This window comes from Epinephelus fuscoguttatus, linkage group LG22 (assembly GCF_011397635.1).
Source record: "Epinephelus fuscoguttatus linkage group LG22, E.fuscoguttatus.final_Chr_v1".
NCBI classification, from domain to species: Eukaryota; Metazoa; Chordata; class Actinopteri; order Perciformes; family Serranidae; genus Epinephelus; species Epinephelus fuscoguttatus.
In genome coordinates, this window is record NC_064773.1 from 7,461,296 (window position 1) to 7,488,478 (window position 27,183).

Genomic DNA, 27,183 nt, shown 5'->3' on the forward strand with positions numbered 1-27,183 from the left:
CCGGGCCGAGTCGTGGGGGGCAAAGTATTCCAGACGTCCCTCTCCCCAACAACGCTTTCCAGCTCCTTCTAGGGGACCCAAGGTGTTCCCAGGCCAGATGAGATACATAATCATGAGACCCTAAAAAAGAGGGTGGGTCATGGGGAGTACCACCAGTTGGTCCAGGAGCTTCTCCTCCATGATGGCTGTTTCCAGGCATATTTTAGGATGACTCAGGGGCAGTTTGACAACCTGCTCTCTATCGTCGGGCCGTATAGCTCTGGGTATCCAGCAACCGCTACCACCAGTTTCTCCTCCATTGTTTGCCAACTGTAAACTTGTTGTCGTGACCACCTCAGAAGGCCCGCCTCTCAAATCATCTGATTGGGCAGTGGAAAAAAGAGATGATGTGGGGTGTTTTTCTGCTCTGAGTTGAAGTTTTGGGGCCTTGTGCAGTTTGAAACAGGCTTTAAGGGAAGTGAACAGATAGTGTAATGTAGAGGAATGTGAATACCTCCCTGGTGACAAACTTTCCACAGATACAAGCCAGTATAGTCAAGGTCGGACATTTTAGGGGACATAAACATAAGAATAACACATTCTTGACTGGGGAGGGAGGGATTTAAACTAAGTAAAAAGGGATACATGGTGATTGTTTTAAGTTCCTGTGGTGGAAAAGGTGTGACTGTGTTTGTTTGACTCACTCCGACATTCGTGTGGAGCGCCCGTCAGTCCGTCAGCGGGCTGCCAGGGTCGGTCGTTGTAGAGAGGAGAGCAGCGCTCGCAGTGATCACCTGCAGTGTTGTGTCTGCACACACACTTCCCATGGACCTGAGACAAAGAGGAAGACAGAGAGAGGTCATTAGCAACAAGCAAAACTGATAGACAGAGGTCGAGATGGAAGGATGGGAGGAACAAAGAGGTCAGTGTGATGAAGAGGAAAGGTTCCCACGTGAGGACAAGCATGTTAGGGCTTCCTATTAGGTTTCACGCTCTCTGTTTCTTCTTCTCTTTCTCATTTTGTGTGACTCACTCTCTGCTTTTCTCCACTTCCTCTCACTCCATCTCTTCCCCTCTCTCGTACTGCCTCGCCTGAAAATTAGTGAATGGAGATTGATTGTTTGGCTTCATCACTGGAAACAAGAACGGGCCTCTGGTCTGAAAAGCCTGTGTGTGTGCGTTTACGAGTGTGTGTGTGTATGAGAAGAGTGCAAGTATGCAGCGCTGAGAGCACAATAACAATCTCCTTGTCATTCCTGTGAGCTGGAATGCCATGCACGCTGGATAATGATTGAAGGAGAGGAGGGAGGGAGGGGGGCAAGGCATCTGAGGAAGCTCTTTATTTGTTTGCGTTACACCGTGCAACTGTAATGTAGGACGGACACACACGCTATTATACAACCATCGCAGAGGTAGACACACACACTGATTGCCACAGAAAATAACTGCAAACGCACAAGGACACACACCGATTCTTGCGATTGTTTCCCACGGTGTGTGACAGCTCGGATTCACACACTGCACTGAGCACAGAGTTAAACACATCCACATGCTATAGAATACAACATGTTCTCTGCATGACCTGACCCCAGATCAGTCTTGCAATGTAGAGGTGAACACACATGACTGATCTCACACACACCATTTCAATCACACTAATAAGGGGAGCAATTGCATAAATGAGAGGTCCGGGTAAATAGGCGGCAGGAGACCTAATGACACATATCACAAAAATGAAAAAGAAGAAGTAATTAATGGAAAAGTGGAAACGAGTGGAGAGAAACGAGGGGCGCGGAAAAAGAAAAAAACATAGAAGAAGAGAAAGAGGGCAGCAGCAGCAGCTGGCGCGGGTCCAGACAGCTGGTATTTCAACCCATTTCACATGTTTACCATACCGTGATACGGGACAATTAACACATGTACACACTGAGAGTTGCACACACGCAACCATGTAAACTCTGTCATTCACAGGACACAGTAGAGCCGGACTGATGTGTGATGCTGAGAGCTGATAGAAATGTTTCTGGAAGTCACTGATAGCAAACAGATAATGTTGGAATCTTAAAACTTCTGCTCCGTAATGTTCTTACTGTTTCCGTGACCATTATAAATAAACAAGTGACAACGAAGATCTTAACAAGGACACAATCGTAAGCTTAAAGCCTTAAATTCTGCAGCTTGGGCACCCTCCAAAACAAGTCCTCTACTCTGAACTCTCCATCGGTCAACGTGCACCAGGAGGCCAGAAAAAGACAACATTAGAACCAGTCTCAAAAAATTCAACATCAACAGCTCAAACTGGGAAGCTACTGCCAGTCAAAGACCTGCATGGAGAAACTGCCTGCATAAAGGTGCCACTTTCCATGAAGATCATCTCCAACAGGCTGCCAGAATCAGGCAGCAGCAGAGGAAGGAGAGGCTCTCCACCAAGCAGGCCCCCACACATCCCACCGCCAGCACCCAACATCCATGCCCACACTGCAAGAAAGTTTGTGGCTCCAGAATTGGCCTCTTCAGCCATCTGAAGAACCACAACAAGGACAGCCAGGGAGGAACATCATACTTGACTTCAGGTGATCGCCGATGACGATGATGGAGGAAAGAAAATCAATACAGCATAGTTTTGTGATATTTTTGCGTGGCGATATCGTATCGATACACAGACTCCAAGAATCGATTTTTTATTATAGAAATTATTAATCCATCCATCCATCCATCTTCATCCGATTCTCTGGGGCCGGGTCGGGGGCAGCAGGCCACGCAAAGCACCCCAGACGTCTCTCTCCCCAGCAACACTTTCCAGCTCCTCCTGGGGACCCAAAGGCGTTCCCAGGCCAGATGAGATATGTAATCCCTCCAGTGTGTTCTGGGTCTGCCCCGGGGCCTCCTACCAGTGGGAGGTGCTCAGAACACCTCTAACAGGAGGCGCCCAGGAGGATCCTGATCAGATGCCAGAACCACCTCAACTGACCCCTTTCAACGCGAAGAAGCTCCCTCCAGATGTCTGAGCTCCTCACCCTATCTCTAAGACTGACCCAGACACCCCACGGAGGAAACTCATTTTGGCCGCTTGTATCCACAATCTCATTCTTTTGGTCACTACCCAGAGCTCATGACCATAGGTGAGGGTTGGGACGTAGATGGACCAGTAAATCGAAAGCTTCGCCCTCTGGCTCAGCTCCCTCTTCACCACAACGGTCCGGCACAGTGCCTGCATCACTGCAGACGTCGCACCAAACCGCCAAAGCCATCTCGCACTCCATTCTACCCTCACGCATGAACAAGACCTTGAACTCCCTCAAGATACTTGAACTCCCTTGCTTGAGGCACGAACCCTCCCCATGACAAGTCGTGGCTCATTTTGAAGCTTTATGCAACCACTGTTCCTACAGTGGCAAATTTACATACATAGGTCAACTAAAGCTAGCTGCGTACCGAGGGAAAAAAAAGCTACTACAAGCAGCTACCAGCAACTTAAGGTGAGTTGTCTGGTGTGTTACTCAGTGCATGAGTTGACGATGTGAAAAGTAGTATATGTATTTAAACCAGATTGTCTAAGAATGAGAAAGGAATGGGACAGATGTAAGGTCACAGTGACCTTAACCTTTGACCACCAAACACAATCACATCGTTCATCACTGAGTCCAAGTGGAAACTTGCAAACTTGAAGAAATCCCCTTGAAGTGTTCTCGAGGTATCATGTTCATGAGAATGGGACAAACAACCCAAACACATAATGCCTCCGGCCATGGCTATCACTGGCACAGAGGCATAAAGACAGGCGGAGTGTCGTGTCTTTAGAAGAGAGACTGAGAATGTGCAAGATGAATGAGTCAAAAACATAAAGAAGACGTAAGTGACATAAATGAAAAGCAAGACAGTAAGAGAGACGGACAGATTGTATTAAAGCAAACACACACGTCCTGACTGGCCTAATTGCTGTTAATGCTTCAGTAACTGTCCATATGTCATTGTGTGTGTGTGTGTGTGTGTGTGTGTGTGTGTGTTGGCTTTGTAGCTAACTAACAGACAGTGTAATGACCCTGAACCGCAAAAATCCCCATGTGGGGGCACAGGAGCACAAAACAACAACAACAAACAAACTGGTCTTTTAGTCTCACAGTGTCTGAGCAGTAATGACTCGACGTATCTGAGGGCCACTTTCACCGCTGATTATTACCGTACACACACACACACTCTAAAAGCAGACAAAACACTGCATGCTTAAGCTCACATGCCTAACATGTAGCAGACCAAACACTGTACAATAACATAATGCTGCACCCTATACTTAGTGTATAGGAAGACACCCTGGGGAGCCCAAAAATCTTTATGTATTGAGAAAATTCTTTTCTACTGACCTTCGTCCTCATCATGTGACAGGCAAATGTATTTTTTGAAAACACTGACAAAAAAGGTGGACATTTATTATGGTGTCAGTAAAAAATATAATATTTTAAGATAACTTCAGCATTAAAATGCATTTTGAAAGCATTTCCAGTGAGAAATGTGCCTTGTATTTTCACAATCTTCCTTCAGAGAATGTTCATGATGTTAAGTTTATTGGTTATTATGGAGATTATTTCAGGCCTCGTCAGAAAATTGTTGGAATACAACATTTTCTATTGTTGCTATGGTGGTTGCTATGCTAAACCAACGTAGCTGGTGTGTTGTTTGAATCACTGTATGATATATTTCAGGCTGATGGACTGTTTTCAGGTAAACTTATTAAATTAAGATTGTTTAAGCTGTGTGCTTTTAGCTAATAGTAACGTTAGCAACAGTCAACCGTTAGCTAGTTAACAACGGTTAGTTAACTTAACTCAATATATATATAATCGTCACAGGCGCGCAATGCATGTTGGGATAGGCTGGGCAATGAAGGATGCATCTGTGGCATCCTCCAAATTTTGCGAAAGAAGGCTGCATTTCCCGGCCGAGTCTTCAAAATGGGACGGCCTTGGTCACGCCAATGTGACGCAATCGGTCTTCAAATGCAGCCTTCGAAGGCTGCAGCCCCTGACAGGGACACAGCTAGTTTAGCAGCGTTCTCTGCCTTAACCACCTCTCTTTTAACGTAATACTTCATAGCTAGCCAATTGCTAACTTAGCAATTTCATCGGAACGTCCGCTTCCGGGCCACAGAGTGAAGGCGGCTGATCACGTACTGACGTGTAGGTATGCTGGGTGAGCTGTAGCAAGAAGGAAGGGCATGTATCTGCTCCAGCTGCAGTTATACCTACTCATAGCAGAAGGCTACATTACCCATGATCCTCCTGGTTTGTGCTGTCGGCAGAAATGGCACATCTAACTACTATTTTGGACTGTGTGCCATGGATGTGCTTCATTCTACTGCCTATCTTTAAATATTGCATTTTCAACAGACAACAGATCAAACGTCCGCCATTTCTTCTGCTTCAAAGAAAGACGCTGGGCATTGACATGACGAGGACGCAGGCTAATAGAAAAGAATAGGCCAAAAAATGTAGGCATCTCACAATTTTAGGGTAATAATTGTGAAGCTAATGGACTAACATGGCTGTTACACATTTTGATGTGAGACTGGGTTGAGATTAAACTACCCAGCAATGTATAAAGGAGTTAAAATGAGCCCAACCTCAAACATCTACAGCAGTAAAATGCAAAATATGAATCCAAAAACATCAGATATAATAGTAAAACACTGACAGGGAACATTTCACTACACAGTCAATACCTACATACTTTTACACAGGGTTTTCGATGCAGGACTTTTACTCATGTTGAAGTATTTGCACAGTGTGTTATTAGTACGTTTACTGAAGTAAAGGACCTGAGTACTCCTTTCATTGCTGCACACGCCCTTCCCTGAGCGATCGGTAATCTCTGCCCTCATCTTCCATCTTGTGCAGCTCTGTTTGTTTGGGTTTTGTCATAAACGGCGGCTCTCAGTCGAAACAGAGACACAAAACAAACTGCTGATAAAACTGCTGGAACAGTCACTTATATAACATCTGTGTGTTTACTGAACGCTGCCTGCATGGCACACGGCAGAACGACGCTCCGATGACCTGAGGTAATGTTGTGAGGACGGTTAAGAAGGATTTACTGGTCAAACTTGAACTCTCAGGTGCAGTTGGACTAATACTTGTGATGACAAATGAATGTCAGACATGCAAGGAAGCATTAACATGATGTATTATTAAATATTGTTATTATTATTTCTCTGGCGTGTAGAGGAGGTTCTCACAGCCCCGTGGTGTGAAGACTGTTTCAGGAGATTTGCTGCCCTCAAAAGAAGGATATCCTGATGAAAACACGCCGTAGAGCCACTTGGAATTTCTTGGCATGAAAATAGTCAGATTTTAAGATTTAGAGACTGCGTCTAATAAATCAGCTATCAACAGCTTCATTATGAGAAAACACTGGTATCTGCAAAGAAAACACATGAATCGTCTCATTCATTAATCACGTTACACCAAACATTTTCATCTGCTTCGTATCAGCTGCTTGTCAGAATGCAATTTATTGAATCTGATACGGTACAGAATATGTCATTGAATCATGTCATGTACTAACTGACTTACAGGATGGCAAACAGACCAGAAAGTACTTTTACGTTAGTTGAGTATTAACATGTTCTGCTACTTTATGTGTATACTCCACTACGTTTATTTGATAGCTTTAGTTACTTTGCAGATTCTATTATTACTACAAAATATAATGGACAAATCCTGTGGGTCCTGTGTGGAACTGAAGAGACCAATAACAGCTTCAGTTCCTTGTCAGAAATCGCTGTCTGACAGCAAGGTAAAGCTGTGAAAATACTCTAAATATAATATACACCAAGGGTGCTTTCACACTTGCCCTGTTTGGTTCGGTTCAATTGAACTCAAGTTCGTTTGCCCCCTCAGTGCGGTTCGTTTGGGCAGGTGTGAACACAGCAATCACACTCAGGTGTGCACCAGAACAACCGGACCGAGACCTTCTTGAAGAGGTGGTCTCGGTCAGGTTACAAACGAACTCTGGTGCGGTTCATTTGTGGTGAGAAGGTGTTCTGACCTGGATGTGAAGCAACTGCAGTCACATGACACATTGTTTGGGTTAAACATGAGCATGTTACAGTCCTGGAGGATTATTAATGTGCACCTCCTCCTGTACTGCCTTAATATGCACATTCAGCACATCCAATGCATCAAAACATTGTTTTCTAGTTGGAGCCGCGCCTCGTTTTCAAACTGTATGGTTTGACTAAAATGAACAATGACAGCAATATAGTCCACGATGAGCAGCGCTAAAATCAACCTGCGTAGTTGTCCCTCCATTGTGACATTAGAAAGTGTCACATTTATCTTGCAAGTGTACTCTTCTTCAACATTTGCTTTACTTCCTGGATTGTTCTCACATGGAGATTCTGACCAATCAAGAGCAGTAGGCATTTGATCTGGTCTGACTTTTACTGCACTGGTATGTGCAAGATCTGAGCACTTCTTCCACCACTGGAGCTAGATGACAACAAGTGACACCATTACATAAGTTGTCAGTCAGAGAGAAATGTGTTTTCCAAACATTTATTTCAGTACATATCATGTTTACAAATCTTTAAAAACAAGATATCCGTGTGTTTTGTTGGGTGTTTGTGTAGAAACACAAATGTAATCTAAACCAGTGTAAACTCGCTATCAGTCTCAAACATCCCACACAAGTCAGGCTTTCCTCCTGTATGTACGGATGTAGCACTATTGTTTATCTGTCTAAATGTCTTTGCTTATGTAAGTTGTGAGGGAAACTCCTTGTTGACTCTCGCTTTCCTAGCCTCGCTGATTACAGCAGAACAGACGTTTGTGTTTGTTGAGATGGTTGCGATAGGAGCATAAACTCTCCAACACTTCTCCAGGAACAACAATCCAGAACCGCCTGTGTCTGTTCACACCTTCATTAACACATCAGCACCATCATTAACCCTTGAATCAATATCTGCATCTCTTGTGTTTGGTATGAACAGGAAAGGCAGCTGATTATCTGAGCGGACAGAGCCAGAAGAACAGAGGGAGCATGAGAGAAAGGTGAACCGCCGTTCTTTACTCTGTTATTAAGACGACTGTCAACGCAAAGTGAACAAGCTGTTTAGTCTCTGAGTATCAAGCCTTATAATCTTCCTTAGAACAAGGGAAAAGCCTGCCCATGGGGTGTGATTACTTCACGAGAAATAACAAAGCCAGTGAAAGAAATGTCTGTACGTCAGAACAAAGGCAGAGTGAAGAGAGAGTGGTGCGTTCGTCTCACGGCATCAAGGATTCAAATCAGCTTATTTGCATTGGAAATACGAGTATTGGTAGTTTCTTGGTAAACAAAACAACCCCAAAACAAATCTTAATCTTAACACGTCCTAGTTTTTTCAGAGAAAGATCTAAAGGTCAAATTGAACATTCAAGCAATGACAGTATGGCAATAGTATTAAAGTTAAATTTCAAAATGTAAAGGTACCCTATAGAGTTTTTGACCACTAGTGGCGCATGAGTTTGTTTGGCCATTTCACATTTTGTTTGTATCTCCTGCTCATTCACATGTACCTGCTCAAACATGTGGGTGATGCCATTACACATTCCTGCAGGGGGCAGTAATGAAAATATGTGGTGCATGTAATACATAAGAAACAACCCTGTAGAAGGTGACACAGGGAGAACATGCACACTTCACACAGAGGGGCTCCAGCCGGCCGGTGGATTCGAAGCCCAAACCGTCTTGCTGTGAGGTGACAATGCCCCCCAGCACTTTTATCGTAAAAAAACCTCTTGAATGATCAGCTGATACACTCACTCAGTGCTCCTCTCTTACCACATGGTTGGTGCGGTCTCTGATGGGCTGGTACCCCGCTGCAGGAACACACTGCTCGGCGTGTCCGTTACAGAAGCAGCTTCCCTTCACTATCAGGTCGTAGATGGCGAAGTGTTGAGTGGGAAGAGCTTCGTTGGAGGAGGCGAGGTCTTTGGCCTGGCAGGGACATGGCTGCTGCTTCAGCAGTCGGATTCGGATGTTGGTCACCCTCAACTGCTGCTGGCCCTCCGCCCCGAACGGATCCAGGGATTCCCACTTTGGGAGAGTGCGGTAGATCACCTGTTGATCAGAGATAGAGAGAGATCTGCTGTAGTATTTCAAATTGTGTTACCTTCTGATATTTATGGGCAAAAGTTCCCATGGGTAGTTTGTGCTAATTTTCCAGGCAGCAAAAGAGACGTCAGAAGCCTGCAATCTGAATAAACATCACCTCTGTTAGCCTCTGTTAACAAAGACAGACTTGTAGTTTTAGTTGGCTTATTGTGATCTCAAGAAACTCAATAAGCAATTTTTGAGACGTGTCATTTTAACACCTGCCTGGAGAAACATGGCAGTCACTGCCTGTTTTTTTCAAAGAGGAAACTGGGACAAATTTCTTCAAAATTTGGCTGTGCAGTTGCAAATCTGTGCAGTCCATTATGTTTGTAAGTTTGAAAATCGGTCCATGTTTAAGTTGCCAGACTGAATTGATCTCAGGCCCACCCACATGAATGGCTAGGACCCTGAAGAGGTCCAGTGAATGGGCCCTCCCTGAATCCCTGCTTATGGTCTGGCACCTGGTCTCTACCTTTTTATTAAGTCCCATCTTCACCTGCACGCTGTGCCCAGAAACATCTTGACAGCAGCGAAATAAGGAGAAAATAGGAAAATACAGGCAGAGTGCAGAGAACAAAAGAGAAGATGGACGCTGTTCTTTCTTGCAGCCTCACTTCATGATTTACAGGCAGTAGACAGGAGTATGCAGCAACACAATTCAGATTCAGATTCATTGATGCTACTCATGTCACTACATCTATCATGTTAACAGGGGGTTTGTTTTGGTATCATTGTGCACTAAACTATGACCTCACACCTCCCCATCATTGACTACATCCTCACGTGACCATGAGGGTGCTGGGTGTCCTTAACTGAGTGCACACAGTCTTTCTCCCCCTCACTCTCCCTCCCTGTCTGGTCCCTGGACATCCTTCAAATCGAAGATCCCTTTATAGGCTGCCATCGCCATAGCTACTGCTGCCAATAGCAACCAACACCGCTGCTGTTGTCGGGGTGAAAATGTTGCCCAGGCTCTTGCTGTGAAAGAAATGTGTGTGTTTGTAGTGTGTCTCTATACAAAGTGTGTGTTGTTGTCGTTGGCTGTCATTGATATCATTGGACGAGTGTGTGTTTATGTGAGTCTGTTTTCTTTGGTTGAAGTGAGATGCAAGCAGAAAGACCCCATATGGCTCCCTCATTGGCTGACTGACTGGCCGAGAGTGTGATGGGAGGAGCACTATTAATTTCCCTGTTGTTGGAAAAGGTCACGGGGTCACGGCATTGTGGTCCACAATTAAGAGAACACGACAAATAGGACGAGGGGCGCCGGTCCGCAGGAGACCACGGAGAGCAGGGCCAGACAAAGACGGGGACGGAGATCCAGCTTCACATAACTCAGGGCTGCACAAAAGGGCCGCGACAGCCCGGTGACACCACAGCAACACCAGCACACACACACAACCACGCTGGCATGCACATAGACATGAGTGTCGAGGCTTCCTTTACACTACACAAATTCCACACAAGGCCATCGTGGAGCTTTTACTACACAGTGACGCCTCGTAGTTTTCCTTTGAATGTGGAGACAAAATATTAGTGTTCACAAATACGCTGATGAGACCCAGGTTTATGTTAATCTGAACCCTCAATGAATGAAAGTCTCGCTAAGACTCCTTAATGGGTTTTATGGGAATCCAGGAATTTTCTCTGTGTTCATTTATGTTTTTCTAAATTTAACAATATGACAAAATCCTGTGGAAAATGGCAAGCTGCTGTTTAACTGTTTCTTGCTTTTTAAACAATTTTAAAAGACAACAGCGCACATTCAACTTCTTATCGACATTATCGTCGGCATTTTCACTTTCCTCAATTATTTGAACTCATTGTCTGAGTTGCAAGAGGATGTCATTAATTGTAAACTACAGTAAAAAGTGTTCTCTTGCAGCAGAAAAAAATACTTTGAATGACTGTGCATCTCTTGCACGAGTGAGACGAGCCGTGGTGTGGTGGAGTTTCTTAACCACTGATGCCACTATTGAGCAATGTTTTAACCATAGACTGGATAAAATAATGAATGTAGCTAGCGTGGCGTCACCCATTGGTTTGTGAACTCTGAAGTTTCAAGTTCAGTATTTCTGTTGTCGCCATCTTGATTTTTTTAGAGCCAGAAATTACCATAATGGATGAGAGGGTGGAGCTGTGGAGTAGTGAAGGACGGATCTGACTCATATACCTTTTTTCCACCAAAATAAGTGCATGTAAGTGGGGGTTTTTTTACACTTGGGGAAACCTGTTAAAAATAAGTCATAGACTCCTTTCTCTTTGCCAGATGACCAGGGTTGTATTCAGCTGCAGCGGATGAGTATCCCCTTCTGGGTTTTTTTCTGGTGTGTCAAGTTCAACATCATGGATGGTCTGGTTTCCACTACATCAATGAAGAGCCTACGCCAAAGGTATGGCGTCGATTTGACGCAGAAGTATAAATCCTGCATTAGACTGCGGTGATGCCGCACAAAGTTAGCTACAGAAACGAAAATCATTTTTTGTACCAGGTTGTAAACATGTTTATTCCTATTGTAAAGCTGATTATTTTAACATTGGGGTCTGTGGGGATTGACTCGTTTCTGGAGCCAGCCTCAAGCAGCCATTCAAAGAACTGCTGTTTTTGGCACTTCCGCGTTGGCTTCATTACTCAGCCCCGGAGGTTGCTGCTTGTTTTTAAATAACGGGTCCTCGATTTTTTTTTTTTTAATCTCAAACTCTATTTGTACTTTCAAACAAGGACGCAGTGCACATGTACAGGCACGCAACACATATTCTTTTTCACACTCTTTCATGGATCCACGGTTGTTGGTGGTAACATGCATAAAAACGAAGCAATGTCCCAACAAACCACAGTAAAAAATAGGACTCATAGATGGCCAACTGTGATAAATGATGCCGTTTTCAAAATACTTTGCAAATGTTTATGGAAACAGGAAATGCATTCATCGGGTTTGTTGGGCCTCAGGGATATACGCTGTGTTTTGGTGAGAAACACAGACTGTAAACATTCATACTGGCATCTGTTTACAAGACAACTCCACAGGGAGCCTTTGACTTTAATTGAATTTACAAATGCAGAAGAAAATGTTTTAAGCTCTCACTGTCACTGCTGAGAACCTTTGCTCTTTGGAAGCCACCAGTCAGTATAAACATGGAGGTCAAAAAGCCACTTTAACCACATTTAAACTTTGTCCACCTGCGTCCTGAGGCAGTGGGTTCACTGTGGGCCATGTGTCCACTTGAGGCTGAAAAAAAAAGTAAGTCCGGCTTAAATAGGCGTAATTCCATCAAAGCACTGTGAACTGTAATCTGGTAAACAGGCACAATGGGCATTGATGGAAGGAGAAAGACAGAGAGAGGGAAACAGAGAGGGGGGATGGGTGTCTAGCCAACAGTACCAACATCCATCAGAGCAACGGCACTTCCTTCCCAGCAGACAGACGGAGAGCCGACTGTATGTGTTTATCTGAAAGGGCACGGCAAGTGTGTGTGTGTGTGTGTGTGTGTGTGTGTGTGTTCGAGGAACTGTGAAAAAGAGAAAGGATATGTGTGTTGGCTGGTCTGCCTCGCTCTCTTCCCTAAGGAGGTCAGTCTCTACAACAAACACTCACATTCTTCCAGCCCAGCTGACCTCATAAATAAGACAAGAAAACTCAGCTCACACACACACACACACACACACTCACACACACAGACAATCTTTTCCCACATTACAGGTGAACACAGAGAGCTTTCAGTGCAAGAGATGACATGCTTTTTATGTTTGCTGCGGGAGAAAGAGGATAGGCAGAAAGCTGAGAATACCTGCCACCTGTTCACCTAAGCCAACAGTAACTCATACCACGCTGCTCACTCTGAAAATGATCATGAGGCTGCAACTAAAAACGTATTTTTCTTCACTGTTTAATGTGTCAATTACTCTTTTATAGGGACGTTAACTATTATCCGTTTAGCCATTAACTGACAATAAGAATTTGGACCAATTAATACTATCAGTTACACAAAATATACTGGCGCTGCTGGGGAGATGACTACATGGGAGAGTGTGCTGCTGCCCAGGCTGGAGTTGTACGACATTGCTGACCACAGCAAGAAGAAACTAATGACCCAGAGGCAGAGGTGGACACCTATATGAGAGACAATGCCCCCCCTCAATAGATACTAATCCTCTTCACTTTTAGAAAGGATCAGCAAACTTTATGTTGATGCCATTACACCCAACAGTCAGTTCAGCATCTGCCTGGTTAGCATGAGCTAACACAGCAGCAACATCTAACATCCAACAAACTGTTCCAACTAATTTGTGATGATGTCTCCTCTGTCGTTAAAGCCCTTTGTTAGCCCTGTCACCATGTGTGTGCGGGGCGGGTGGACTATATGCCAGTGGTTTCCAACTGGTCCAGTCACAAGGTCCAGAGTCATTAGTTCAAGGTCCACACAGTATGAGACATTTAGTGTCATACTTGCGTTTGGCCATGTCTTTGAGCTAGTTTGCTGTCTTTGATAAGTAGCTATCCATTGGTCGCTCACTCTACAGCAGGAAACAACACTTCAAAATAAAAGCTCTGTGCCAGAAATTCACCATACTTAAAGATTAAGTGTGTTTGACATGTTTTATAGTCACTTCCCATCCACCAGTTGGGAACCACTGCTCTATGCCCCCCATGCAGAACTCACACTCCTGCAGCAGTAGTGTCATGATTTACAGAGAGAGCAGAGCAAGGAGGCGCTGAGCGATGCATTGCACTACACACACCTCTACAATGAAACAAGAGTGTCGGCTATCAGTGTCAAAAAATATTCTGAATTAGCATCCCTACTTCTTCAATTAATTGTTGAGTGTATGTTATGCTGACATGTCCATTTACAAGCATGATGTCAACCTTTAGGTTAACTGGTGTGAATGTGAGTGTGAATGGTTGTCTGTCTCTATGTGTCAGCCCTGTGATAGTCTGGTGACCTGTCCAGGGTGAACCCCGCCTCTTGCCCACGGTCAGCTGGGATAGGCTCCAGCCCCCTGAGACCCCCAGCAGCATATATGGTTACAGAAAACTAACTAAGCAAACTACATCTGCTGATGAAGGCCACAAGATGCAGCTAAAACCTCCTAGTAGCTAGCACCTATGTTTTGTCAATTAAAGGTCAATAATAGCTTAAAACTAAATTGGAGGTGCACCTGAATAGATGCATGTCCGGAGAAATTATATATAATAATGGAGGTGCATATTAATGCTTATGGACACTGTATTTTCTCATGAAACACAGAGAAGCTGAGGCGCTAAAGCCCTAAAGCACCAACCCATAATACAACACAGCACAAGGCTTTGTTTTCATCACCTTGTGCAGGTCACAGATTGTTTAACTGTCATCACAGGTGACGTACATTCACAGTGAAAACACACAGTAGCAGAGAGAGTGCATACAGCTGAGCAGCAGCAGCTGCTGCTGCTGCTGGGCTGTCAGAGCGCTACTTGACCTCCTTTAACCTCTGGGTCATCAGTTAAGGGGTGAGAGGTCGAAGGTCTTGCTCCCAGCACAGGTGGCTGAGACATGCGGAAACCGATATGTGAAGCAGTGTCAGAGAAAAACAGAAGAGAGAAGAAGCTGCTGTTTTTCACACCTTCATGCACAAAAGATGGAGAAAAAAAATCATGTAAGCAATAGAGTCATATTCTTTGTTTCATTCTTACACACTGCGAACAAACAAAGAAAACTTGAACAGAGAAACACAGCAGGAGCACATAGAGAGAGATTTATGATACAGCAGCAGAATAAAGGCCATAACAGCTGAATACTTGGAAGAAGTCGTAGCAATGAGAGCCCGTCAAAGAGGGCGTAAACACACATTACATATGAGAGCACTGCAGGGAGTCGAGAGCAGCACCACGCTCGGCATGCGCCTCCACACACATCTGCAGAGCAGCTCCCGACACACACTGCTTCAATTAAACATCAATGGACTTCAGGAAGCCCTCTCGTGCTACAGTCAAAGTACGCCTATTAAACACTCAATCATGCACGCACACATACACACACACTCACAGAGCCTCCCACACCTGGCTGAGCTCTGCTTTCATTCTGCTCAGTCGTATGACTGTATGACTCTCGTATGTTGCGTGACTTGCAGCAGACAGGACCGAATTTGTTCCAGTAGGAGGGGTAATGATGCACTTAAAACCCTTTCTTTAGAAAAACACGAGCGTGTGACTGTAGCAGAGTTTACCTGTCACACACGGCATGTGTGATGTGATATAATTAGCAATTCATTCACAGGGGAAGACAAAGCTGAGCAGGAAACTCTCCGTCACCCCCCCTCCAGCGTTTCACTGCAGGTGTGTATTCGCCCTCCTCTCCACCTGCATCAACCTGCTCTCTGAGCGATCTGACTGTGTTTGGATTGAGAGAAATGGTGGGAACTCAACCACGACTTGATACAAATCTAATGATCTAAAGCAACTCTGATGGGGAGTCAAAATGTTGTTACTACGGTCAAATTAATTCAGAGGAATACATCAGTGTGTTGGTTTGAGACAGAGAGGATTTCCTGTATATACCTGACACTGAAACTTAAACAAAATTGGTTGGTGGGTGTATTTCAATAGTTTCAATACTTCCTACGTGAAACTTCTCACAACAACGTCTGTGGATTATCTTGAGTTAACCAGGTCATGAATTCTGGAAAGAGACAGTTTTTTTAGTGCTTTGAGCAGTGCCATCTAGTTTGATGCAGGAACACAGTGCAACTTTAACTTGAGCTCAGACACATTTTAAGGACTGATGTATAAGTTAAGAGACAAACCCTGCCCTCCTCACCTCTCCACGGTTGCAGGGATAAGCCTCCGAGTATTTGGAGGTGCAAGTGGCCCCGTCCCGACCCACGCCTGTCTTTCCCTCCTCCATCCCGAAGGCGGCGCTGCAGTTGCTGGCGTAGTACTGCAGCATCTTCCACGTTCTCCCAAAGTCCTGCGACCGCTCCAGCGTCATGGCGGCAGGCCTCGGCGAACGAAACACTACGATGAGATGTGTGAAGTAGAACTCGGCCTCCAGGTCCAGTTGCACCGTCTCAGACTCCACTCCCTCAGCCGACTGCCACCAGGTGTTGGGGTGACGGAAGGAGGAGTCGGACATGGCTCCAGCCAGGTGGGACAGGAGAGGCAGGCCGGCGTTGCATTTGGCGCACTTGGCAGCGTTGCAGGCCAGGTTGGCGTTGGGGTCAGAGTAGGAGCAGTAGAGCTCAGTGCCGTTGTTTCCGCAGACAGTCTGCGTCAGGACACGGCGACCCAGGGCTAAGTTACCCATGCGGGGGTTGCAGGCCCGGCTCTCACAGCGAGGGGCCACACCTGCTCGAAACACCTCCGCCGGCAGACCTGCATGGATGGAGAGAAAACAGAGTTTACATGTGTACCTGGCAAATATGGGCTGTGGTGACATAACACAAGAAGACAAGTATGAAAACAAATGGGTTAGGTAGGTGTGGTACCTCAGTTTAAAGGGTTAGTTCACCCAAATCACACATCTCTAGTTGTTCTCAATCATGAAGATAGTATTTGTGCACATTTTGAGATTTCTTTCTTTCACCATTATACAATAGAGGGGAATAAAATATAACTTTAACACAGAACTCAGGCACTAAAATAGCGCAAAAACCTGGTAGGATCAAGGATGGATGAAGAGAAAGGTGTGTGGATGCAATACCTACTTGGTTACTCAAGATTATCCACAGACCTTGTTGTGAGCAGTTTGATGTAGTAAGTATTTTCTTTCTACTGAACTACACCTGCCAACCAAATTAGCGCGCAGAAGGAAGTGTACATCTACTCATGGACGAAAGACTTGGGATGTAACATAAATTGTGTCCTCTTTGACTGAGCTGTAATGTTAGTTAGCTCAGTGCTGCTAGGTGAGCTAGCAGTAGATGCACACGTCCTTCTGCGTGGTGATACGGTTGACAGGTGTACTTTGGCACGAAGAAAACAGCAGTTTGATGTACGAACTATTTTCTTTCTTCCAAACTACACCCACCAACTGTATTACCATGCAGAAGGAAGTGTGTGTCAACTGCTATTTGACCTAGCACCACTGAGCTAGCTAATGTCAACACCATTAATGCTTAGCCTACATCTCCCTCTGTCACAAGCTTCTCGTCCATGAGTAGATGTACACTTCCTTCTGCACGGTGATACGGTTGGTGGCTCTAGTTCTGTGCTCAAACTGCCAAAAAAAATACATTTGAAAAACTCAACAGCAATGTCTCTTTCCAAAAAACCCGCATATGAGAGGCTTATGCTGGCAACAGCACAAGATAAAAACATTAATAGTGCTTTTTCTCAGCAGACATTTTGACTTGTCATAGTCGGAGAAGCACAGGTGTATTTATTAATATTAATGATGGCTGCATTACACTTAAAATGTCTGCTGTGAAAAAGGTCTTTGGCATTCTCTTCAGCTGCGCTCTAGCATTAGTAAGCTCAGAGGTGCTAGGTGAGCTAGCAGTAGATGCACACTTCCTTCTGTACAGTGATACGGTTGGCTATTCAAAGACCCATTAACTTCAGGATGAGGGAACCAGGAGTGTTCTGAAAGCTACCTCATTTAGGGCTCATTATCACAGTTTACGTCTTGCGCTGTCACAAGCTACTTGTCCATGAGTAGATGCATGCTTCCTTCTGTGTGGTGATACGATTGGCAGGTGTAGTTTGGTAGAAAGAAAATAGTTCCTACATGAAACTGCTCACAACAAGGTCTGTGGATTATCTTGAGTAACCAGGTCATGATTTATGGAAAGAGACATTGATGATGAGTTTTTCAAATGTATTTTTTGGCACTTTGAGCACCACAAGCTGAGTGCCATCTAGTTCCATTATATTGGAGAGAAGGCAGACATCTCTACGGTCGATATCTCCAACACTCTGCAACTGATAAACAGCACTACAGGTGAGAAGAAAAATATGTATTTTTGATTTTGGGGGTGATCTGTCCCTTTAAGTAACAGGAATGTCTCCTTGGTCACCATTCAATGCCCCTAGAAATGTGAAACTTCCTAAGCAGGTTTAGAGGTTTTGGAGAGTTTAGTGAACAAGCACACCTGAATCTGACTAACACAGTATGTTTAAGAGTGAGTGGGCGAGCTGAGACTAAGAGTGACTCAGTGTGTGTGTGTGTGTGTGTGTGTGTGTGTGTGTGTGTGTGTACACAAGTCAAGTGATGTACCACAATCGGAAATCTTATGCAAAAGGGATAATAGAGGCATTGTGCACCTGCCTGCCACAGACTGCAGCCAGCGTGGACTCTTAACACAGATAGAGTTTGGCAGCTCAGGGAGGATGAGCAGCATTCAGACGCCTTCCAGACGCTTCGCACACCCCCCGAGGGCCACAGTGTCATCTTCCAGCCTGGATTTATTATCCAAAACCTGGAGCTCACTTTGTTTTTCATGTCAGCGGCTTCGCAGATAGACTCATATTAAACCTTGGGGCTTGGATTGGTGCAGTTTTGCACTGAGGGACCTTTCCTACGGGGACGTTCTTTGTTAGATTGGTTCATGCTGAATTACATAACTGTCTGTATATGGGGAGGTCAAGGGGGGGGGGCTTTAAACTGAATAATCATTTGTTTTGTGCTCATTAATAGGATATAAAGTAATGAATACGAGTGAAACATGTTAAAAGAAGCTATATTTAATTCTAAAAGAGCTTGGATATACCTAATTTGGAGGCTATAAGATAAATCACAACTGTTGTGTTTTTAATACCAAACTTCCATTCAAATCTGTGGCAATTAAAAACAATGAAGTTCAATCACATCCACTACAGTTATTAAACTCCAGTTTCCATATTGACCTCTATGACACACGTAATTTGGTTTATGATGTTGAATCATATCCTAACTTTTAATACATGTGGGTTTATGTGTTTATAAATGCTGTGTTGAAACTATTTCAGTGAGACATTAAATTGCCTAAAAACCTAATGGAGTTCTGCACTGCTGAGCAGCACCAGCACATTGTTGCACCAACTCTGACAACAGGATGTTTGATGGAAAAATAACCACTTACCTGCGTCTGACAACACGGCCAGGCTGATCACAAGCAAAATCAACATGTCTCCTTATTAAAGGAATGATCCGAAATATGTGAGAAGAGGCAGACAATCCGCAGGAGTTATTCAGACATCAATTATGCAAAGATCTCATCCACGGTGGCGAAGACAAGTGCGTAGCTTCAGATCCAGTGTGGACTTTCCCTCTCACTCAGCTGCGATCCAATAAGCCGATAATAGGTGGAGAGGAAACAACATGATCCCGGACGGTGCGTGATGTCCCGCTGACAGATGAAGTGATCGGCTCTGCCCGGCTCGTCTGCTGCTGCTGCTGCTGCTGCTGCTGCTGCTCCGGGACCTGCAGCGTGTTTCATTTCCCCACAGTGAGCTCCCGCTGCCCGCTCTGCCCCGCAGATCTGTGTCTGAGGAGCGCACAGAGGCTGTGTAGTGACAGCAGCAGCAGCAGCTCCGCCTCTCCTCCTCATTTCTCCTCTCATTTAAAGGAACATTCCAGTTTGTGTGCAGCGCTGGACATGGACAGAGCCCACAACCTCCTGCTCCAACATGGGGGTCCAAGAGGGACCTCCAGAGGGCTTTGTGAGGAGTTCAGGGAGTCCAGCAGGATACTGATTAAAGGTGTTTAATGAGAGGTTAGACTTCCTCCAACATTACAGACAGACCACAAAACCTCCCTGGCAGTGATAAAAGAGGCTATACTACATTATAAAAATCTCCACTACAAGTAAAAGTCATGTATTCAAAGTGTGTTTTAAAGGAACATGAGTATTAGTAACAAATGTTGCTCACTTAAAGGGACAGTTCACTACAAATTCAAAATACCAACACAATTCTCACTCTGACCTCATCACAAATCAACGTTTGGCCATGGATTTTCCACATCCACATACGACATGAAAGGTACCCTGGGTGTGTTGCTGACATTCTGGGACACCGTGTCAAGTTCTGCCTGTTACTTACATTGTCTTCTTTCAAAATAAACTTATGTTTTCTCAGGTAATTTAACAATTACATACATTCTCTTTCAAAATAAAAGCACTACATCAGTACAACAAAAACTCGTGGTTGGGTTTAGGAAAAAAGAACAGGGTTTGGCTTTAGAATCTTACGGGACACAAACACCACTCTCTCGGGTGACAGTCGGTGTTTGTTGGACTCGTCCGCCCCACTTGGACTTCCGCCACCTTAACTTTTATCCTTTTCCCACCATGTTTCCCCCTGACGCCACTGGGCACTGTTGAACTATAATGGCAACAGAATCATATACGCATATCATATCTTGCCGACATTAAAGGACGCCTTTTTTCGTTGGTGTCTGACGCCACAAGTCACTGCCCAAGCACCGGATTTTGACGACTTCAGAGTGAGACTGTGCACAAAATACATATGTTTCCTCTTGGTGCTGTTTATCATGTTGTGTTCACATCAAATGCAATGCAAATTTTCACGTTGCGTTACTTGTGTGAGTTTGAACACTAGAATATTTTGTGTGGACTAACTTTATACACACGGCGTCATACGTCCCCGGAGGATCTCAGTGCTGATTGGCTATCGCGGCGCAAATTGGTCGCTGAAGTTCAGAATTTTCAACTTACACAATAAGCAAATGATGCGAAATGGCACTACTTGCTTCATTCATGCCACTTAATTCAAATATTGCATGTAATTTGTGTCGTGTCCATCATGCCGCCTGGTGGGAATTTGCATCTAATCACATTTTCACATTGACCTTACATGGATTTTACTCATGTGAACTGTATTGTTTTTTGAACACAACATCAGTTCAGATTGTTTTGGTGTAAGTTGCAGAGTGTAGTTCCTACATGAAACTGCTCACCACAAGGTCTGCGGATTATCTTGAGTAACCGGGTCATGATTTCTGGAAAGAGACATTGTACGTAACAGGTACGTAAGAACTTTCTTTCTACTAAACTATACCCGTCACCGTGCAGAAGGAAGTGCTACTGCTAGCTCACTTGGCACCACTGAGCTAGCTAACATTACAGCTCAGTCAAGGAGGACGCCATTAATGTTTACATCTTGCGCTGTCATGAGCCTCTCGTCCATGAGTAGATGCACACTTCCTTCTGCATAGTGGTACAGTTATTGAGTGTAGTTCAGTAGAAAGAAAATAGTACCGACATGAAACTGCTCACAGCAAGGTCTGTGGATTATCTTGAGTAACCGGGTCATGATTTATGGAAAGAGACATTGATGTTTTTTGGCACTTTGAGCACCACAAGCTGAGTGCCATCTAGTTCCATTATATTGGAGAGAGAGCACACATCTCTACAGCAGATATCTCCAACACTCTGCAACTCACACCAAAACTATCTAGACTGATAAATAACACTACAGGTAAGAGGGGAAATATGTATTTTTGATTTTGGTGTGAACTGTCTCTTTAAATTACATACTTTAATGCTGTTGCTGGACAAAGTGGAGCTAATTTTAAGAGTAATACTTTATGAACTGATCAAGTAAAGTACAAACACACTCAAATGGTACTTATTGGAGTAAATGTATCTAGTTACTTTCCACAACTGTTAAAGTATTAGGATTGAAAGTTAAAGTACTCATTATGCAGAATGGCTCTTTAAAGAATGCATTAATGTACTTTAATGTTGGTAGACGTGGAGTTAATTTTACTTACTTCATATACTGGTGAGTGCTTAATCTATAAATATATGTATCATAATTTATTAATATTTTGCATCAATAATGTGAATCTGCAAAGCAAAGAAAGGTATAAAACAAATGTTACCAGCAAAAGTTCTGCAGAGAAATCCCCCCTGTGAGTGATACATTACATTATTATTAATGATGCATGAATGTGTGAGCAGAATATTAATGTTAATGTTGCAACTGCACGCTTAATTTGCTAGTTAATCTAACATTTTATAAACTGCCTCAATGTTTCTGTGTGTAATAAGTTAATCAGTGTGACAGTGAGTGAGTGTAGCTGTTTAATAAATGTAGTGGAGACAAAAAACTTCATTAAACCATATAAACATTCGAGTATTTTCCACCTCTATCATAAAAGCACCAGATGTCCCTGCCATGAGAGCGTGTGGGACCCCCTGTACCGACCACGTGGAGTCTGATGAAAAGCTGATGTGGGGCGTAAATGAGTGCTCATATCCACATTTCTCACTAATTGGCTTTGGATGGAGGGAGCGCACACAAAGTGATGCTGCTGACGCACTTCAGATTACACCCATCGGTTGCTCGGCTGCGGCCTTTGTTGACAACATTGTTGCCGTCCTTAGAAAACCAGTGAAATATGCAAACCCAATAAATGAAAAGCTTTTTAATTCCAGTTCTGCTCTCCACATGGCCATCTGCTCCCAACAATGGCTGCTTAACAGCCCATAAACAGGAGACAGAGGCAGGATGAAGACGTTCACGTATGAAACATGAAGCTACCACAGCTTGGATTATGGTCGTGACACACTTGAGTTTGTGTTCCAGCCTGCATGAACAACAGGAGACGGGCCTGTGCAGGCTGCAGTGTGCCCCCCTGTGCTCAGTGATGGTACAAAAAAACTGATGTTGGAAAACTGTTCTTTCCGCTCCGGCCCGTTCGGGTCAAGCTCCACTGAACACAGCATGGCTTTGGCTTCTCTGTCTGCTGTGTAATCGGACCATGACCTGCTTTCTGTGCTTCTGACCCGTGGCCAATAAGCAGTGAGCCAAACGAAACTATCTCACCTGTTCACTTTGTTCTGTCCGTCCAGCTGCAGTCATCGCTCCTGATCTCTCTCTTTTTTTTTTTAGAAATGTTTTTGGGCATTTTTGCTTTTAATGGATAGGATAGCCAAGTATGAAAGGGGGAGAGAGAGAGAGGGGATGACATGCAGCAGAGGGCCACAGGCTGGACTCGAACAGCAGCAACAGCCTTGTACAAGGGGCGCCTGCTCTATCCACTAAGCCACCGACGCCCTGCTCCTGATCTCTGTGAGGAAGAAAACTCTCAGAGGTTTAAACTCCCTGTTTCCAGTCTTTATGCTAAGCTAAGCTAATCACCTGCTGGCTGTAGCTTCATATAGCAGACAGACATGAGTGTGGTATCAGTGGTTTGTGAGTCCAATGCTTCACACTTCCTGCAGCTCGTCCACTCCACAGGCCCGTTCACTGTTAACTTCTGTCTCCCAGCTCTCCTCTGCAGACTTCAAAGAGGTGGTCACCATCAGACTGGAATGATCCGACTGGCTTCTTCCTTCTAATGATGATACCAACCAGTGAAAGGCTGCGGCAGGAAAAGTTTCACAGATTGTAGAGTTAATAATTTAGACTCACACAGAGCTACAAAGGCTGTCCAACCCTCCACCCCCCGTCAAGGAGGAGTGTGTTGAGAAATGTTTGAATGGTCTCTTTGAGGTTCATCTGTGTCTTTTAAAAGATATTTTGTGTGTCTTTGTGGTTGATTTGTGTCTCTTTGTAGATATTTCGTGTCTCTTTGAGGTTGATTTGTGTCTTTTTAAAGATATTTTGTGCTTCTTTGTGGTTGATTTGTGTCTCTTTGAGACTGATTTGTGTCTCTCTGTGGTTGATTTGTGCCTCTTTGTAGATACTTTGTGTCTCTTTGAGATTGATTTGTGTCTTTTTAAAGATATTTTGTGTCTCTCTGTGGTTAATTTGTGTCTCTTTGAGGTTGATTTGTGTCTCTGTGGTTGATTTGTGCCTCTCTGTGGTTAATTTGTGTCTCTTTGAGGTTGATTTGTGTCTCTGTGGTTGATTTGTGTCTCTTTGAGATTGATTTGTGTCTTTTTAAAGATATTTTGTGTCTCTCTGTGGTTGATTTGTGCCTCTCTGTGGTTAATTTGTGTCTCTTTGAGGTTGATTTGTGTCTCTTTGTGGTTGATTTGTGCCTCTTTGTAGATACTTTGTGTCTCTTTGAGATTGATTTGTGTCTTTTTAAAGATATTTTGTGTCTCTCTGTGGTTGATTTGTGTCTCTTTGTGGGTGATTTGTGTCTCTTTGTAGATACTTTGTGTCTCTTTGAGATTGATTTGTGTCTTTTTAAAGATATTTTGTGTCTCTCTGTGGTTGATTTGTGTCTCTCTGTGGTTGATTTGTGTCTCTTTGTAGATACTTTGTGTCTCTTTGAGATTGATTTGTGTCTTTTTAAAGATATTTTGTGTCTCTCTGTGGTTGATTTGTGTCTCTTTGAGGTTGATTTGTGTCTCTTTGTAGATACTTTGTGTCTCTTTGAGATTGTTTTGTGTCTTTTTAAAGATATTTTGTGTCTCTCTGTGGTTGATTTGTGTCTCTTTGAGGTTGATTTGTGTCTCTTTGTAGTTGTTTTTCACCTCTTGTAATTGTTCCTGTTTTTGTGGCTGATTTGCATCTCTCTCTAGGTATTTTGAGTTTTTTTGTGGATGACCTGTTTTTGTGTCTTTGTAGTTATTTTGTTGTTACATTTCTTTGTGGTTCACTTGCGTCTCTTTGTAGTTATTTTTTTTCTCTTTATGGTGTGTTTTGTCTCTTTGTTGTTGTGTGATTGACTTTTAGAAAGTAATAATAGTCACTTCACACAGTGGCTCTGACACTAAAACCCAACTACGTACGTACCATCCTCTGACTGGGGGCACCAGGGGATCAGACTCCAGGAGGGACTAGTGCCACCCCAGGCCACCCCTCTGGCTCTGCCCCTGTTCTCAACATACACCCACACACACATTGCTATCATGCCACAACTGACATGTTGACTGACTGACGGATTGCTTAATTACATGGAGGGCACCTCGAAAAGCGAGGGAAGAAAAATAGGCTAAATGATGTAAGGACTTCAGTATTTCAAACATGCGCAGAAAGAGCCAGTACACTTCAGGAGGAATTTAGTGAGCGCACCCAGCCCTTTACTGGAGGAAGTCAGATGTTAGTTTTATTCACAGTATCAGGTTGGAACTTGTTGGATGCTTTGGTAACAGAACGCTTCAATGCAGAAAAATGAGTGAAATCTTGAGGCTGTTTGTGCCTGGAGAGAAATAGCTGCCCAGACAGAGAGCCAGCGTGACCCAGATATAACAGTCATTTCACTTTTTCAGGTCAGACTTTATAATTACTGAATAATCTTCCAATGATGGGCAAGTTAAAGTTAAATATTCCATAGAGCAGGTGTTGCACGTACAGTACAGTTCAGCTCAGGGCAGGTGGAGAGATTGACAGTGACGCTGGATAAACTCCAGAACAACACAATATGACTTCATTTGCTTTGGATTAACCTCACAGTAAACATATGGCAAATTGAAAAGGAATATGTAAAGTAATATAAGGTCACTTTGTACTTCTGAGGATCATGGACTCACTTAAGGTTGTCACAGCTAGAAATATTAGGAGTAGTCAATTAATTGATTAGTTAATCGACAGATAAACAATCAGCAACAGCTGATATATGTAAATATATAATATTTTTCTCCTCCACTACATTTAAGAGGGAAATACTGTACTTTTTACTCCACTACATTATGTGACAGCTTTAGTTACCCTATATTTTACATACTACATTCACATATTAAGTGCTTATAAATGATGTTTTGTAACAAACCCAACAGTAAATACAAATAGAGCCAAAATGATAAGTTGATTAAACTTTAAGTCCAGTTATTGAATTACCTGGCAACTATTTTAATGATTGCAAAAATACTAAATATTTCGTGGTTCCAGATTCTCAAATGTGAGGATTTGCTGCTTTTTTTTTTGGATAAATTATGCAATATTAAGGAATATTTCACCCCCTAAATGACCATTTATGCATAATTTACTCACTACGTTAAATATATGAAGAAACATTTGTTTTTCTTGCATGCCTCTGGTCTCATTTATACAGTCATACACTCAATACTTCCCAAACAGACAGCTGAACTTAAAGTTAAACTTATTTTTACTCTCCTCAAAGCCAGACTCCATTGACAAAAATAATGATTTTACTTTTGTGAACATAAGAGCTGCTGGTTGCGTTCCTTTCTCAATTAGTTACTTCATTTGGGTTGCTGTTTGACTTCTGTGTTTTAAAGAGCCAGCTGAGATTCAGCAAAGTCACACAGAAACCCAAATAAACTAACCGATTGAGGCAGAGGTAGACCAGCAGCTCCTGTGTTCAGCAAGTTAAAATGACCATTTTTGTCAATGGAGTCTGGCTTTGAAGAGAACATAATCAAGTGTCACTTTCAGTTCCCCATCAGAAAGGGCTGTCTGTTTGGGTAGTAATGAGCATACGACTGGATAAATGAGACTGTTCTGATATATAGTTTAGCTGTTGTTTTTCTTTAAACTCAAACTGAGACAGTTTTTGAAGAGGAGTCAGTTATGTAGGCATAAATAATTTGGTGCTTCCCGTTCTATGGTGCTAATTATTTAATGCATGTTGTGTCTTGTGTTGTTCTGTCTGTATGTTTTATTGTTTGTAATGTGCACTGTTACTTGAGTTCTTGTTGCTGAGGCTTTTGTATCTTAAGCGCCAGCTAGGGACGGGCATTGCAAATTAGCTTAGGCTATAAATGCTGTGGTGTGTGGCATTTTTATACGCTACATATTTGCCCCTATACAAATAAACGTTAAATAATTAAATATTTGGTAGGACAGATAGAGAGTGAAAGGGACAGCGAGAGAGAAAGATATTTGTAATAAAGCTGAAGTTTGGACTCACTATTTTCTGATTTCTTAGTAACCAAACAATCAATTGATTAAGGAAATAATTATCAGATAATACTATAATATAAATAATCAGTAGTTACAGTCCTACATAAAATTGTTTTTACAAAAAATAGCTCAACTTCAACCAACACAGCAGTACAATACTGCTTACATATTAATATAGTGAGTGATAATAATATAATAATGTCATATGTAATAGTTTTACAGTCACAGTAAAAATTTTTCTGCATAAATACTTTCTCTCATAATACTTACAGTACATTTTTAATACACACACACACACACACACACACACACACACACACACACACACACACACACACACGTTGCATGCTGCAGTGTGACCTCTGACCACCAGGTGGCAGTCAGTGAA

General features: G+C 43.3%; 1 protein-coding gene across 1 annotated transcript in view; it reads right to left on the reverse strand.

Annotated features, from left to right (window-relative positions):
• The window catches only part of ntn4 (netrin 4), a 30,803-nt gene extending 11,245 nt beyond the window's left edge, over nt 1-19,558 (reverse strand). Inside the window, exons 1-4 of the mRNA XM_049566847.1 lie at nt 19,151-19,558; nt 15,910-16,463; nt 8,797-9,075; nt 684-810 (exon numbers count right to left, since the gene is read on the reverse strand). Of these exons, the coding sequence (XP_049422804.1) occupies nt 684-810; nt 8,797-9,075; nt 15,910-16,463; nt 19,151-19,196 (1,006 nt within the window). The 5' untranslated portion in view covers nt 19,197-19,558. The remainder of the gene's footprint in view (nt 1-683; nt 811-8,796; nt 9,076-15,909; nt 16,464-19,150) is intronic.
• Between the last annotated feature and the right edge of the window lie 7,625 nt (nt 19,559-27,183).